The following is a 12,282-nucleotide window of genomic DNA, read 5'->3' as shown; positions in this document are numbered from 1 at the left end:
TGTGTGTGCGCTCAGTGTCCCTCGTGGCCTAGGTTGTAGGTCTCCTCAGAATTGGCTTCTCTTCAAGGAGCAGCATCAACGCTGGAGGTGCTTGGGGTCCATGGGTGGCAGTGAATGAGGTGCCAGGCTAGAGGAAGCAAAGCAACTCAAAGGGGCCTGGGATAGCAAAATGGTACGAATGGGACCTCCTGGATCAAATCAGCAGACTGAGCCTCCAGTAAGCTGAACAGCTGGTAGAGGACAGAACTCAGAATTAGCCTGGAGCAGCTTGCCCAACCCTTAACAACTAGGCACTTTCTCCAGAGAGTGAATCTGAACTCCCCTTCTGCGCGTCCTTCAACGGCTAGCACCACCCCTCTCAGTACCGGCCCCACTCTTGCCTGCTCCCCTCCTCCCATGAATACTGACTGTTAGGGACCTGCCCCTTCTACCCTCAAATTCACTTATCTGTCATGGCCCCACACGGATTCTATGCTGCCTGAGCCCGTCCACACAGAACCCAACCGTGCAAAGCCACGCCCACTGGCACTGGAGGCGGCCTTCCGCATGCGCTCTTTGCTTTGCCGTTGCTCATGCCACAGCCCCACCCAACCGGGCTTGGTTGCCCTGGAGAGGGCAGCCGCACAGTGGCTTGGCGATTGGACCTGGTGAGTGGAGATGCGCAGGGTGAGGCCCGCAGAGTCCTGTCTCATCTCATCTTGCCTCTCACTGGGGTCCTGAACCACCAGCATGTCAAGTGAGCAGAGCACTACAGGGACTTCACCTAGGACACCGCGTCCAGGGACCCAGAAGTCTTCTGGTGTGGTAACCAAGAAGGGGGATCGGGCCGCTAAGGAGAAGCCAGTAACTGCCCTGCCACCGGTGGGCGAGGAGGAGCCAAAAAATCCTGGTATGCTGGCAAGGCTGGGCTTTGGTTACCCGGACTGAGCCCCAGAGCTTGGCTGATTATTATTATTTTTAATTAAATTAGGTCTGGAAGTTGCTGTATAGACTAGGCTGGTCCAGAACTTAAGAGTTCTACCTACCTCTGCTGACATCAAAGGTGAATCAGCACACCCCATCTCCTCAGGGGTTAGCCTTTAAAGAGTACACATTGTCTGCACAGTAAGATGTGATAAGATTTGCCGAAGAAGGCTGCAGTAGGGGTGGGAAGCTCCCATGGTGTTGTGGGAGGGCTCTTGAAGCTCTATAATAGTCATTTAGCCAACAGTTACTTGAGTATCTGCCCTGTAGCCATGATCACGATTATGCTTCGTATATTTAAAGAAAACCATTAAAGTTGGATAAACAGGACCATGGCTTTTCCTGTTGTAAGTGATAGAACCCAATTTGCATTAATTAAGCACAAAAGGGAATATGTCAGAAGGCATCTTGATACAAATTCGATGCTTTTGAAATCAGAGGTCAGGAACCTGTTTTCCCTGGAATGGAGATGACACAACCTGGGAAAAGACTCTGACAGCCTACCTGTGGCCAGGTGTCACTTCCCTGTCAGTGCTAGTGTCCAGGAAGAAGCAGATTTTTGAAGAACTGGAGAAAAAAAAAAACATCTTCTGCAGTGAAGATAGGGCCGAGTTCACTGGGCATATAAAGGATGAACACTTGTAATCCCAGCACTTGGAATGCTGAGGCAGGAGGCACCTGAGTTCCTTGGACTGTATACAAAGCAAGACTATAACTCAGAAAGTAAAAGACAGAAAAAAAGACATAGAAAAAAACCACTGGCTCTGCATAGAGAAGAGAGGAAGCAGAGAGAAGGGCAGCAGAAAGGTGAGCTGTGACTGAGTAGCCCAGGCAGTGGTAGCTGGCATAGGACAATAAAGGTATCAAAGAGTGTTTTGGGCTCCTGGGGGACAGATGAGTTGGTAAAGAATGAGAGAGAGAAACCCCATAATACCCAGGAGGTTTCTTGCCTGGGGTGCTAACTGGGGGGGAGATGGCACTCACAGGGGATAGAGAGCTGGGAGGAGGAACAGGCAGGGCTGGGCCTTCAGGAGCGAGGCTCAGCAGCAGTGAAGTACAATGCTTTAGTAACTTCTAGGGTGCTGGGATGTTAAAGCCTAAGAGCCTATGATGGGTCAGAACCCTGCCTGCAGAAGTGCAATGCAGAAGGCAAGGGTGGCCTGAGCAGCTGGGGCAGATGCAGGGCGAGAACTCAAGTCACAGCTGGACAGGGACCCTGGATAAAGGCAACATGGAGGTCACAGGGACTTTTATGGTTGCCATTGGATGCCCTGGCAGGGGCAGAAGTGGGTCCCAAATGGGGAAGAGGTTTAGAGGAAACGACCTGACAGCCAGCTGCTCAAACTGTGAGTTGGGCTATTCAGCACTGGTATGAGAAGGACAGGAGTTAGCTTCTTTGAGACACTCCAGTAGGGAATAAAACTGTCAGAGCCTGGGCATGGGCCCAGAGGGTGATTCCCATGGATGTTAACGTTTGAGGGGCTCTGCACTTGAGAGGTGAGGGATGCCATGAAGGGTGAGGGACACACAGAGTAGAGGATAGCCAGCCTGGGCATGCATCGGGCTGTAGAGGGGCCAAACCCTCCATGTGTCTCCTAAACCCATCAGTTAGGCTCCCTGGTTGAGCATTTCCCACGTGTCTGACTTTCCGCTGACAGCTTGGCACAGGAGCAAAGTGCCTCTTACCTTGTCCTCAAAGAGTTCTCAGGGCTTTCTGTGTCATGTGGCCTCTGGGTAAGTGGGGACCAGGCTCCCTAGTGCAGAGAAATAGAAGGCCCTGACACCTGGGTGCCTTGGTGAAGTTGTTGGCAGTTGGCAAGAACTCCCCATTTCCAGGAACCCTTCGTGGGCTACTGTGGTGAGAACTGAAAAGAGCAGGGCGTCTCTTGGGGGTGCCAGACACCAGGTAGGTGGTGGGCATGACTGAATTAACAGAACTTCCCAAGGCAATGAGTATTTTCAAAACCTTTACAAACGCTGGGACACTGATTAGCAAGTACTAGATGAAAATGTGTTAAACAGGTCAGCAAGCCCCATTGGGTAGGATAAGTTCCTTTCTGTGAGTTCTTGCTTTCCTCCAGTGTTTTCAGCTTAGCAAAGCAGCTTCTACTTGGGGCTGCTGTGAGCACGGAGGTTCCACAGGGGGCGGTGCTCACTCTGTTGCTGCCCTGCAGAAGAGTACCAGTGCTCCGGGGTCCTGGAGACAGACTTCGCTGAGCTCTGCACACGGTCAGGCTACACGTACTTCCCCAAAGTTGTCACCCGGCCACGGCCCCAACAGAACTTTCTCTCTTCCACCTCCACATCAGAAAAAGCCCCCCAAGGTGAGCCACAGCCCATCCAAGCCACTCACCAGGCGGGGCGCACTGCAGCCCCAGATGCCCTCACACCTGTCTTCCAGATGATCAGAGGCTGTCAGCATCTGGCAGCCAGAACAGCCTGGAGAGCAAATACGTGTTCTTTCGGCCCACCATTCAGGTGGAGCTGGAGCAAGATGACAGCAAGGCCGTGAGAGAGATCTACATCCGAGGTGAGTGCTGCCCTCCCCAGCCCACCTGCTTGGTCTCCCCCTATCGGCCCACAATAGGTCACATCTGGCTCCTCCAGGGCTGAGATGCCTTTGGCCTGTCTCTCCTCAGGTTGGAAAATTGAAGATAGGATTCTGGGTATCTTCTCCAAATGTCTGCCCCCCCTTAGCCAGCTGCAGGCCATCAAGTGAGCGGCATTGTGGGAGGTCAGCCTCTGGCTGGCTGGAGAGGCAGCAGTGGGCTCTGCTGTGGGAGTGTGGGGTGTGGCTTCCTGTGGGGTGTGGTCTGTCCAGCTCTTTCTGTTTCCAATACCAGCTTGTGGAAGGTGGGGCTGACGGATAAGACCCTGGCTACTTTCATCACCCTTTTGCCTCTTTGTTCATCCACACTCAGGTTAGTTGTGGTCAGGCCCCCGTCTCTAATCCATCCTGGCTGGGGTGTGTGAAGGGGAAGCAGCTGCCTATAGCCCATCTGTAGGGCTCAGCCCATGTGGGTGGCTGGGGCTCCCCCCTCAGAAACCACTGTTTTAGTTCACATGGCATCCACAGAGGCCTTTGAGGGCTCATCCTCTCTTCTCTCCATCAGCTCCAACCCCTCTTTAGAGATTATGGCCCCTGCTCCATGACCCAGTACAGCCAGCAGGGAGAGCAGCACCTAGAAACAGACACTGCTTTGCCACAGTGTAGGACTGTGAACTTGGAGGAATGGCTCCTGCAAAAAGGAGTGCTGCCTACTGCATGAGCGTAGGAAGACCTGGGAAGCTGTGTGTGTGGGGGGGGTGTTAAGCTAGCCTTGTAGGAATCACAGGGATGGATAGGAGGCAGAGGCAGGTTTAAGGTGGCCTACTATAGCTGGGCTGTGGTGGTACAAGCTTTTAATCCCAGCACTCAGGGAGGTAGAGGTAGGTGGATCTCGGAGTTCAGCAACAGTATGGTCTACAAGGGAGTTAAGAACAACAAAGGCTACACAGAGAAATTCTGTCTCAAAAAAACCCAAAACCCCAAAACAACAATTGCTCCCCCCCAAAGGTGGCCAATTACAGTTCCAGTTTGCTGTACAAATGCCAACTTAGCTGTCTGCCCCCTTTCAGGTTCCCACAGGACTCTAGAGTCAATTCTTCACAAATAGTACCTCTCTGACTCCTTTTATATGAAACAAGGCAGCCCAAAAGGCTGAGCAATAGTTATATATCATGGGAAGTATTTGCATAGAGTAATTTCTACCTATTGGTCCACTGGACTGTGAGAGAAGCCACTGCCTTGCAGAGGGCCCTGTGGTGACTTATTGGATGCTCTGACTCGGGCTTGAGGCTGCAGGAAAGCTCTGCCTGGGCTGTGGGCCTCCCCTTCCCTGGCTGAGTATCTGAGAGCATTCAGGATAGAAACCAGTCCTGTAACGAACGTAAACTCAGAAGTGACACCCTGGCACATTCTCTTCCTTAAGAGTGTCGCTAGTTCAACAGGTGCACACATGCACACCTTTAATTCCAGCCCTGGGAGGACAAGGCAGGCGGGATCTCTGAGCTCGAGGGGGGCCTGGTCTACGACAGCTAGAGCTACAGAGAAACCCTGACTGGAAAAACAAACCAAAACACCAAGAAATGTCCTAGTTCTAGCCACAGCAGAGGACAGGATTCCATGGCACAAGGCCTAGGTACAGAAGTAGGATGCAGAGACCACTGTACTATAGGACAGCTCAGGGAACTGGCCCTCACATGGCCACATTTCTCGAATTTAAGCCTGGGGAATTGTCAAGAGATATATTTCCTCTATCGGGGGCTAGCCTTAAGGCTGTTTCCCAAAGATCCATGCTTTTACTGTTTCCCTCCTGCTTCCCTTCCTCAGTGGCCTCAGACCTCTCTCTCTCTCTCTCAGGAAGGTGTCTCTGGAGGGGAACCCGCTGCCGGAGCAGTCCTATTACAAGCTCATGGGGCTGGACAGCACGTGAGCCTCCTTGACTTGACCCCCCTGGCCCGTTCCCCACTCCAAGCACCGTTAGCCTTGCCTTCCCGCATTCCCAGGCACCTGCCCCTCCAGTATATGGAGGGGATAGAAGCGCTTGTGTCCCCAGGAGCCCCAGGAACAGTGGTCCTCCCTCTCCCTGCCCCAGGATTTCTCACTTGTCTCTGAGGAACAACAACATCGATGACTACGGGGCGCAGCTCCTGGGCCAGGCACTGTCAACACTGCACAGCAGCAACCGGGCCCTTGTTTCACTGAACCTGGGATTCAACCACATCGGGGATACGGGCGCGGGCTACATCGCGGATGTGCGTGCCGTGGGGTCCTGCTTGGGGGCGGCCAGCTTGCCCTTGGCTTACAGGTCACTGTGTTCTCCAGGGCCTGAGGCTGAACCGCTCTCTCCTCTGGCTGTCCCTGGCGCACAACCGTATTCAAGACAAGGGCGCGCTGAAGCTGGCAGAGGTGGGTTTGTGGGCTGGGCGGGGCAGGGGTGCTGACGCAGGTGTCTGACGAATGGAGCTGGCCTTGCCTCAGGTCCTGCGCCCCTTCGAGCTGACCCACACGGAAGTGGTGGAGCGGAGGCGCCTGCTGCTGGAGAAAGGAACACAGGAGCGGTCTCGATCGGTGAGAAGCTGCCTAGCCCCAGGGCAGCTGCGTTTGTTTTCCAGGTCGGCTCCTTTGCTGCCCACTACCCCGGACTCTTAAAATTTTCCCCTCCTCTTCTCCAGACTCTGCAGACCAAGGGTCTGTCACGCCCAACTTGGTGCACTAACTACACAGCCGCTATGACAAATAGTGTGGTGAAGAGAAAAGACACTGTTGCGACCACCTGGCTTGAAAGCCTCCCTGCCACATTACCAGTTTCCAATCTTGAACTCAGGGCTTAGGCCAGGAGCCTCACTTTCCTCAGCCAAGCAGGATTAACTGTCTACTTTCTTCACAGAACTGAGGCGGTTAAGTGAGTTAGTATAATGCATTTGGAATACTGCTCAGCATTTAGCTCAGTAAAACCTGCTGTCTGGGCATGATGTGAACCTTATCAGTTAGGAGGCAGATGAAAGATGAGTTCAAGGACAGCCTGAGCTACCAAGTGGGACCCTGGCTCAGTAACAGCAAGGTCTGGGCTTATAGAATACTGGTAGAGTATATGCCTGACATGCACAAAACCCACAGTACTACAATAATCAAAGAAAAAGGTAAATTCAAAGTGGGCTATTTCCCCCTCCTATGATGACCCTCCAGCTCATTCTCATCCATTTCTGGGCTTTTTCTTGCCAAAAGCAACTCTGTCCCAGACCAATGGATACGTAGAGGGAGGGGGAAGGGAAGAGCTCCAGTTACTTCCTCTACACCCTCCCATTTGTGAGCACAGCCTTCCTCCTCCCGATATGGGGACTCCAAAATGGACCGTGAGAAGTCTCAGATGGCGGGGATCAGCAATGTGGCTTCTTCGTCAGACAAGTCGGAAAAGATACAGTCAATAAAAACCCCTAAGGGCCTGAGCAAGAAAAAGGAGAAGCCAGGGGTAGGTGTACTGGGCCAAAGGGAATCTTGGGCCCTGAATGGGGAGGGCAGTAGAAAGAAGACAAATGAATTTGGCCTTTGATGGTGCCTCTTACGCTAAGCATTCATATATTTTCCCTCTGGGAGGCAGGGAATCCATTCTGTCTTCTCACATCCTTCACAGGAAGTTGTAAAGAAGGAAGAAAAGTTGGGACCTGGGCAGTCACCGACACAAGGGACCACAAAGAAAGAAGATGCCACAAAGGCAGGCAAGGGGAGTAAGTGTGCACCCCCTCTATGGGAATCTTCCCCACATGGAGGATGGAAGAGCCTTGGGCAGGGTGCAGGAGCCTAGTTTTGTCTGCCAGGATCTGTTTTGTCATGTCCCTCCCTGGGCCTTGTTGATTCCTCATCTTGAAACAATTAGTGGCCCACCATTTTAGTCCTGTCTTGTAGGACTAGGCCTCCATGGCTGTCCTCAGAAGAGGAACCTGATAGGAGCTCATTGCAGATGTTCCTATGTTCCCCCCAAATCTCAGAGTTTGGGGAATCTCTGCCTTACCAATCCCTGTTCTCTGGGGAGTCTGGGTGGTGTCAGGGGGTCTGCTCTGTGCATTCTGGCTCCTCTTCTGGTCCCAGAGGTAACCATCCCTGAGCAGAAGATAAGCAGGGGAAAAGGGACGAGGACGGGTACCAAAGAGAAGCGCAGCATCCTCCTGGACTCGGAGGTAAGTGGCCCTCACTGCTTAGGCAGCCACCCCTAACCCTCCACTGCAGCCCACACAGGAGTCCAGGGCTCCCCACTTCCCTCCTCATGTGGCAAGGCCCTCTACCTCCTTGTCTAGAAGCCCCACTCTAGACCTGCTGCCTAGGAGGTTATGTTCTCTGGGGCCCTCAGGTCACCATCAGCCCCTCCAACACCTGCCATCTGTATAGCCACTTACGGGCTCCCTAAGGCACTTTCTTTCAGTCCCACACTGCCCCACAGGACTCCTCCTCCAGACCCCCTTTTGCTCCTGGAATCTCTCCTTTCAGATCTGTTCCTTAGGAAGCTTCCTGGGCCACCTACTTTCTGGCTCCCAGTCCTCCATCCTTCAACTGCACAGCCTCTGTTCTCTCCATGAGGAGAGTCTACAACCCTGTCACATGCTCCTGGAAGGGAAAGTTCTGTCTTCTTAGGAGTCTTTCCTGGCACCCAAGACAAGTTCTGACAAGTTCTGGCAAGTCAGACAGAAGGATGGTGGCTCTTTAATTTCCACGCTCCAGTCTTTGCCTGTCTTGGGCTGACTGCTCCTGCTCACCAGGAACATGTTTTCCATATGCTCTCTTTATGAAAGAGTTCAAATCCTTACTAAAAGCTTAGTCCCGTGTGGACTCATGGCTCCAGAACCTCTGTACTGCAGGTTTCTTGCTTGGGGAACCCAAGCAAGACATCTTACAGTGTCTGTGTGCCTTTAACTTCCCTGCCCAGGCCGCCTCCTTTAAAGACTACACTCCCACAGCCCTACTTGCTCAGGGGGCCCTCCACACCACATTCCTGTTTAATCCTCTGGCTCCCCCACACCAAGAAACCTTTTGAGGGTATGGGCTTATTTATCTTTGTTTCTCCAGCACCTAGGACAGAGCCTGAATTATATCCAGCACTCAAAACCTGTATGTTGAATGAATGAATGAATGGCCTGTTGACCAGCTCCCCTCTCCTCTGCTGCAATTAGTATTCTACTTTAGCAGCTGATGGTTGAAGCTACAGAGATGGTTAACCCTCTCCTGGAGCCTGTGGAACACCGAGATGGGAAGGTTTTCATGCCTGGGAACAAGGTCCTTTTGCACCTCAACCTCCTCCGTACGTTTGCTAGCCTTGCCTGTCCTTACCATGGGACTGGCTGGGCTCCATCCTGCTAAGGGGCCAGCTTCACAGGGTGTACTTGATTCTCCAGGAGCTGAGCATCATTTTGTCACACCCACGGGGCTAGATCTGAAGAGGAAGTGCTGGGCCATCGAGGGGGCATCCAGGGCAGTAGCTAGGTAGGGAAGAGGCAGCAGGGTAAAGGGAAATGAGGTGAAGGTGTGATGTGAAAGGATACTGGCTGGAGGGCTAGTTAAAGTCAGTCCTGCCTAGTGAATCTGAACATAGGGGGAGCCAGCCAGCAAGTCAGGTGTGATATCAGATGCCACTGTCTGTGCCTCCTCTCAGGAAACCAAATCACAGAGGTGGGGCTGGAAGGCTTCCTCACTGCTGTGCAATACCAGGTTCAGGTCACCAAGTCCAAGACTTCATCCAAGGGCCCCATGGGGCTGCTGTGGCTGTCCCTGGCGGTAAGTCTGCAGCTTACTTCCAGAAGGTCTCATCATCCTGATTCCCATGTTTTCTGTGGTTAGCAAGGGTGTGGCTGCCTTCCCCTGCTCACCAGCTCTGGCATTCTGTCCAGTTATCTCCTGGAGCCAAACTTCATTCCTGTTAATTTTCCTTTTTTTCTTCTTTCAGAAAAATTGCTTTGACCCGCAGTGTCCAAAATACACCATGATTCAGGAACTGATGCTGCCAAGGGACCCTGTGAAGACCAAGGTCAAGGAGGAGGAGGCCATAGCTGTCTAGGCCTCCTATGGGTGGCCCTTATCTCCTTGGGAGATATCTTGGACCAGTAACAGTTTATTGTTGTGCTGTTCTTTGAAAATCACTCCAGAACTGTTTGGAACATTTGGGCTCTAGTCTGTTCATATTCCCTGGCTAGATGTGGCAGATTGGCGGCCTGAATCATACCATGGCTCCGTTGCAGGAAGAGCTAAGCTCCTGGCTACAAAGCCAGGGCCATTGTTCTACCACCTGAAAGACCCAGCAGCATCCTCCCGACATCTTTGGCAGCCTTAGGATGATGGGGGTCAGTCAGCATAACTTATGCTAGGACTCATCACCCAGCATTTCCTGCTGCTTATCTCCATCTGCTTCTCTGGTTTGCAAGAGGCCAGGGTTCAGCTTTGAAAGATGAAGGCACTCTGGAGAGGGCATTATAGCCATATTTGTACAGAAAAGGCCAAACATTTAGACATGGCAGGTCTAGAGAGCCCATGCCAAAACTACAGGGAACCTCCAACCCAGGTAAAGGGACATGTCCCTCATTTCTAGCCCCTCTGCCTACCAGAACTCCATTTTGTCCACTCTGCTGAGTGGCTCCAGGCACCTCTCTGCTACACCTTGACGGCACTGTCAAGGTGCACATTGTCATCCAGTGTGGCTTCTCCAATTATATGACAGGTCCTCTAAAGCGTCACCTTCAGTCCCACACTTAACTGGCATGGCTAATCCTGATCTGTGGGAAGGGGAATGAGCACAGTGACATGACCCCTCTCCATGTTGTGTAGCTGAGGGTAGAACATGACATCCCTGCCATGATATCCTTTGTGTGAAGTAACCACAATGTCCTTTTTTGGGGGCCAGGGGCAGTTGCCCAACCTCTGCTAAGAAGGTACACTCCTGAAACTTTGGGAGAGGTGGTAAGACCTGGTGTGGGATGGTGTGGGAGGGGCTCTCTTGGCTCCCTCTACCCATTCTTGACCAGTCACAACCAACAGCTTCATACCCTCTACCAGTCTAAGAATCATACAACCACAAGGAAGAATATTTAACTTTTCTTTAAAAAAATCTTAACCATGAAAGGAAGAAAATAAGAGTATACATTATTTTAACAGCAAAACAGTCATTTCCATATCTATATTTTATATATTATATATATTTATATATATGTATATATACACCTAGCACAGTGTGTATGTTCACCAGTGGGGAATGGATGATCCAATGATGCTATGGCCCCTGGGGAAGGCCCTGACTTAATTCAGGGACTCCTGCAATCCAATCCACATCTCTCGGGGTCTGTTTTGAGCTCCGTACCTGCTGTATTTGTTTCTATGGGGCAAGTGGGGAAGAGGTGGGCTGGGTAAGAAGCTCCCTGCAGGGGTATCTCATGACAATGAGAAGGCCTAGGCTTCAGAGGCAGGCCCCAAGGCTTGACAGGGCCGAGTCTGGGAGATCTTCCTGCCTCTGGGACATAGACGGTCATGGCCCTGAGCTGGGCTGCTACCTGCTCTCTAAGCTGTCTCTCTCTGACTGGTTGAGCATGCCAGGAACAGAAAAAGGCTAAGTTATTATTTACAGTGGCAAAGATGCACATACAACAGACATATTTGTAAGAAACTAAAGAGACAAACAGAAGAGCTGGGCACCCAGCTGTCTTGGGCCTAGGAAGAAGGGGAGAAAAAAGTGCATTTACACATAAGCCTCCTCCTTTGACTTGCACACCTGAGGGCACTGTGCACACGGCACACCCCACACATGCTGTATGGCTATGTGGGGTGGAAGCATAGACCCTTGTGGGGAGCCTTTCTGTTGTGGTCAGCATGCTTAGGAGATGAAAGCCATAGAGATTTGGGCTAACAGGAAGAAGAGACACGGAAACTGGACTCTGTCCAGTGTGAACAGACCAGGCAACATGCGGCCTCCCCGGTTCTGCGGCATCTTTCAGGGTGGGGGGTGGGGAGCTTGGGTCTCCTAGTGTTGTGCTCTGGCTCAGGCCAAACTCCAGCACAGTGGAGAAGCAGACGGCTCTGGCTGTCTGGATGGTTATGGTCCTGGGGACGCAGCTGTGTCTGTGGCACTGTCTTCCAGGGGGGTAGTGAAGCCTGTGGGAGTATGGTGAGAATGAGAAGATATTCTCTTCCAAGTCCCTGGCTGGCTCTTCAGCACCAGCTGTTGGTGACAAAGCTTTCTCCTCCAGAAACTATTTTTTTATTAAACATTTTTTTTTCTTATATGCAATGGTGACAACTTGCTGGAGTCAGTTCTCTCCTTCCACTATGTGAGTCTCGGGGCTTGAGTTCAGTCAGGCTTAGTGAGCCATCTTGTCAGTCCAGCCCTCATTTCTTGTGGGATTTCAGTAGGCCTATGAGAACTCCATTTCTGTCTGGCCCCCCAAACCAAGACAGGTTTAAGTATGTTTTAACTTTGAGTCATGCCATGGCAGTGGCCTTGTCCTCATAATCGAGTCTGAGCTACAAGAACCCTCAGCAGAGGTCCTGCTACATTAACTCCTCAACATAAAAAGAGGGTTCAGTGAGATGGTTTTTAAGAATACTTTCTGCTCTTCTAGAGGACCCAGGTTCAATTCCCATCACCCACATGCCAGCTCACAACTATCTGTAACTCTAGTTCAGTCTTCTTCTGGAGTTCTTAGGCACTGCACGTATGTGGCACACAGACTTACAGGCAGGCAGTGAGCTCTGTACTACTAATCCCTATTTGGGGGGCCTCCGTGTAGCTTCCCTAAAAGACC

The 12,282-nt window shown here is 51.8% G+C and overlaps 2 protein-coding genes across 13 annotated transcripts in view; one reads left to right on the top strand and one right to left on the bottom strand.

Annotated features, from left to right (window-relative positions):
• The first annotated feature begins 11 nt into the window (after positions 1–11).
• Positions 12–10,516, top strand: Lrrc71 (leucine rich repeat containing 71). Of its 5 annotated transcripts, none has more exons than XM_055596535.1 (16): positions 12–889; positions 3,138–3,287; positions 3,365–3,493; positions 3,603–3,678; positions 3,807–3,884; positions 5,366–5,434; positions 5,601–5,760; positions 5,831–5,914; positions 5,987–6,076; positions 6,825–6,977; positions 7,140–7,233; positions 7,595–7,683; positions 8,567–8,608; positions 8,687–8,798; positions 9,150–9,271; positions 9,441–10,516. In XM_055596535.1, exons 1-16 carry the CDS (start codon positions 730–732, stop codon positions 9,549–9,551), a joined length of 1,719 nt encoding a protein of 572 aa, XP_055452510.1. In that variant the 5' UTR covers positions 12–729; the 3' UTR covers positions 9,552–10,516. The 5 variants fall into 5 exon arrangements, with proteins under 5 accessions (XP_055452510.1, XP_055452511.1, XP_055452509.1 ...); XM_055596534.1 differs by having other exon boundaries at positions 13–889; positions 8,684–8,798; XM_055596536.1 differs by lacking the exon at positions 8,567–8,608 and having other exon boundaries at positions 8,684–8,798.
• Positions 10,517–10,570: 54 nt separating this feature from the next.
• The window catches only part of Arhgef11 (Rho guanine nucleotide exchange factor 11), a 105,271-nt gene continuing 103,559 nt past the window's right edge, over positions 10,571–12,282 (bottom strand). For all 8 annotated transcript variants that reach the window (XM_055596530.1, XM_055596527.1, XM_055596524.1 and 5 more), the window contains one exon: positions 10,571–11,632. In XM_055596530.1, the coding sequence (XP_055452505.1) occupies positions 11,574–11,632 (59 nt within the window). In that variant the 3' untranslated portion in view covers positions 10,571–11,573. The remainder of the gene's footprint in view (positions 11,633–12,282) is intronic.

The sequence above is a fragment of the Psammomys obesus genome, unplaced genomic scaffold (assembly GCF_907164565.1).
Source record: "Psammomys obesus unplaced genomic scaffold, mPsaObe1.curated_primary_1811, whole genome shotgun sequence".
Lineage (NCBI taxonomy): Eukaryota > Metazoa > Chordata > Mammalia > Rodentia > Muridae > Psammomys > Psammomys obesus.
The sequence above is the reverse complement of the archived record's forward strand: the minus strand, read 5'-3'. Positions and strand labels throughout refer to the sequence as shown.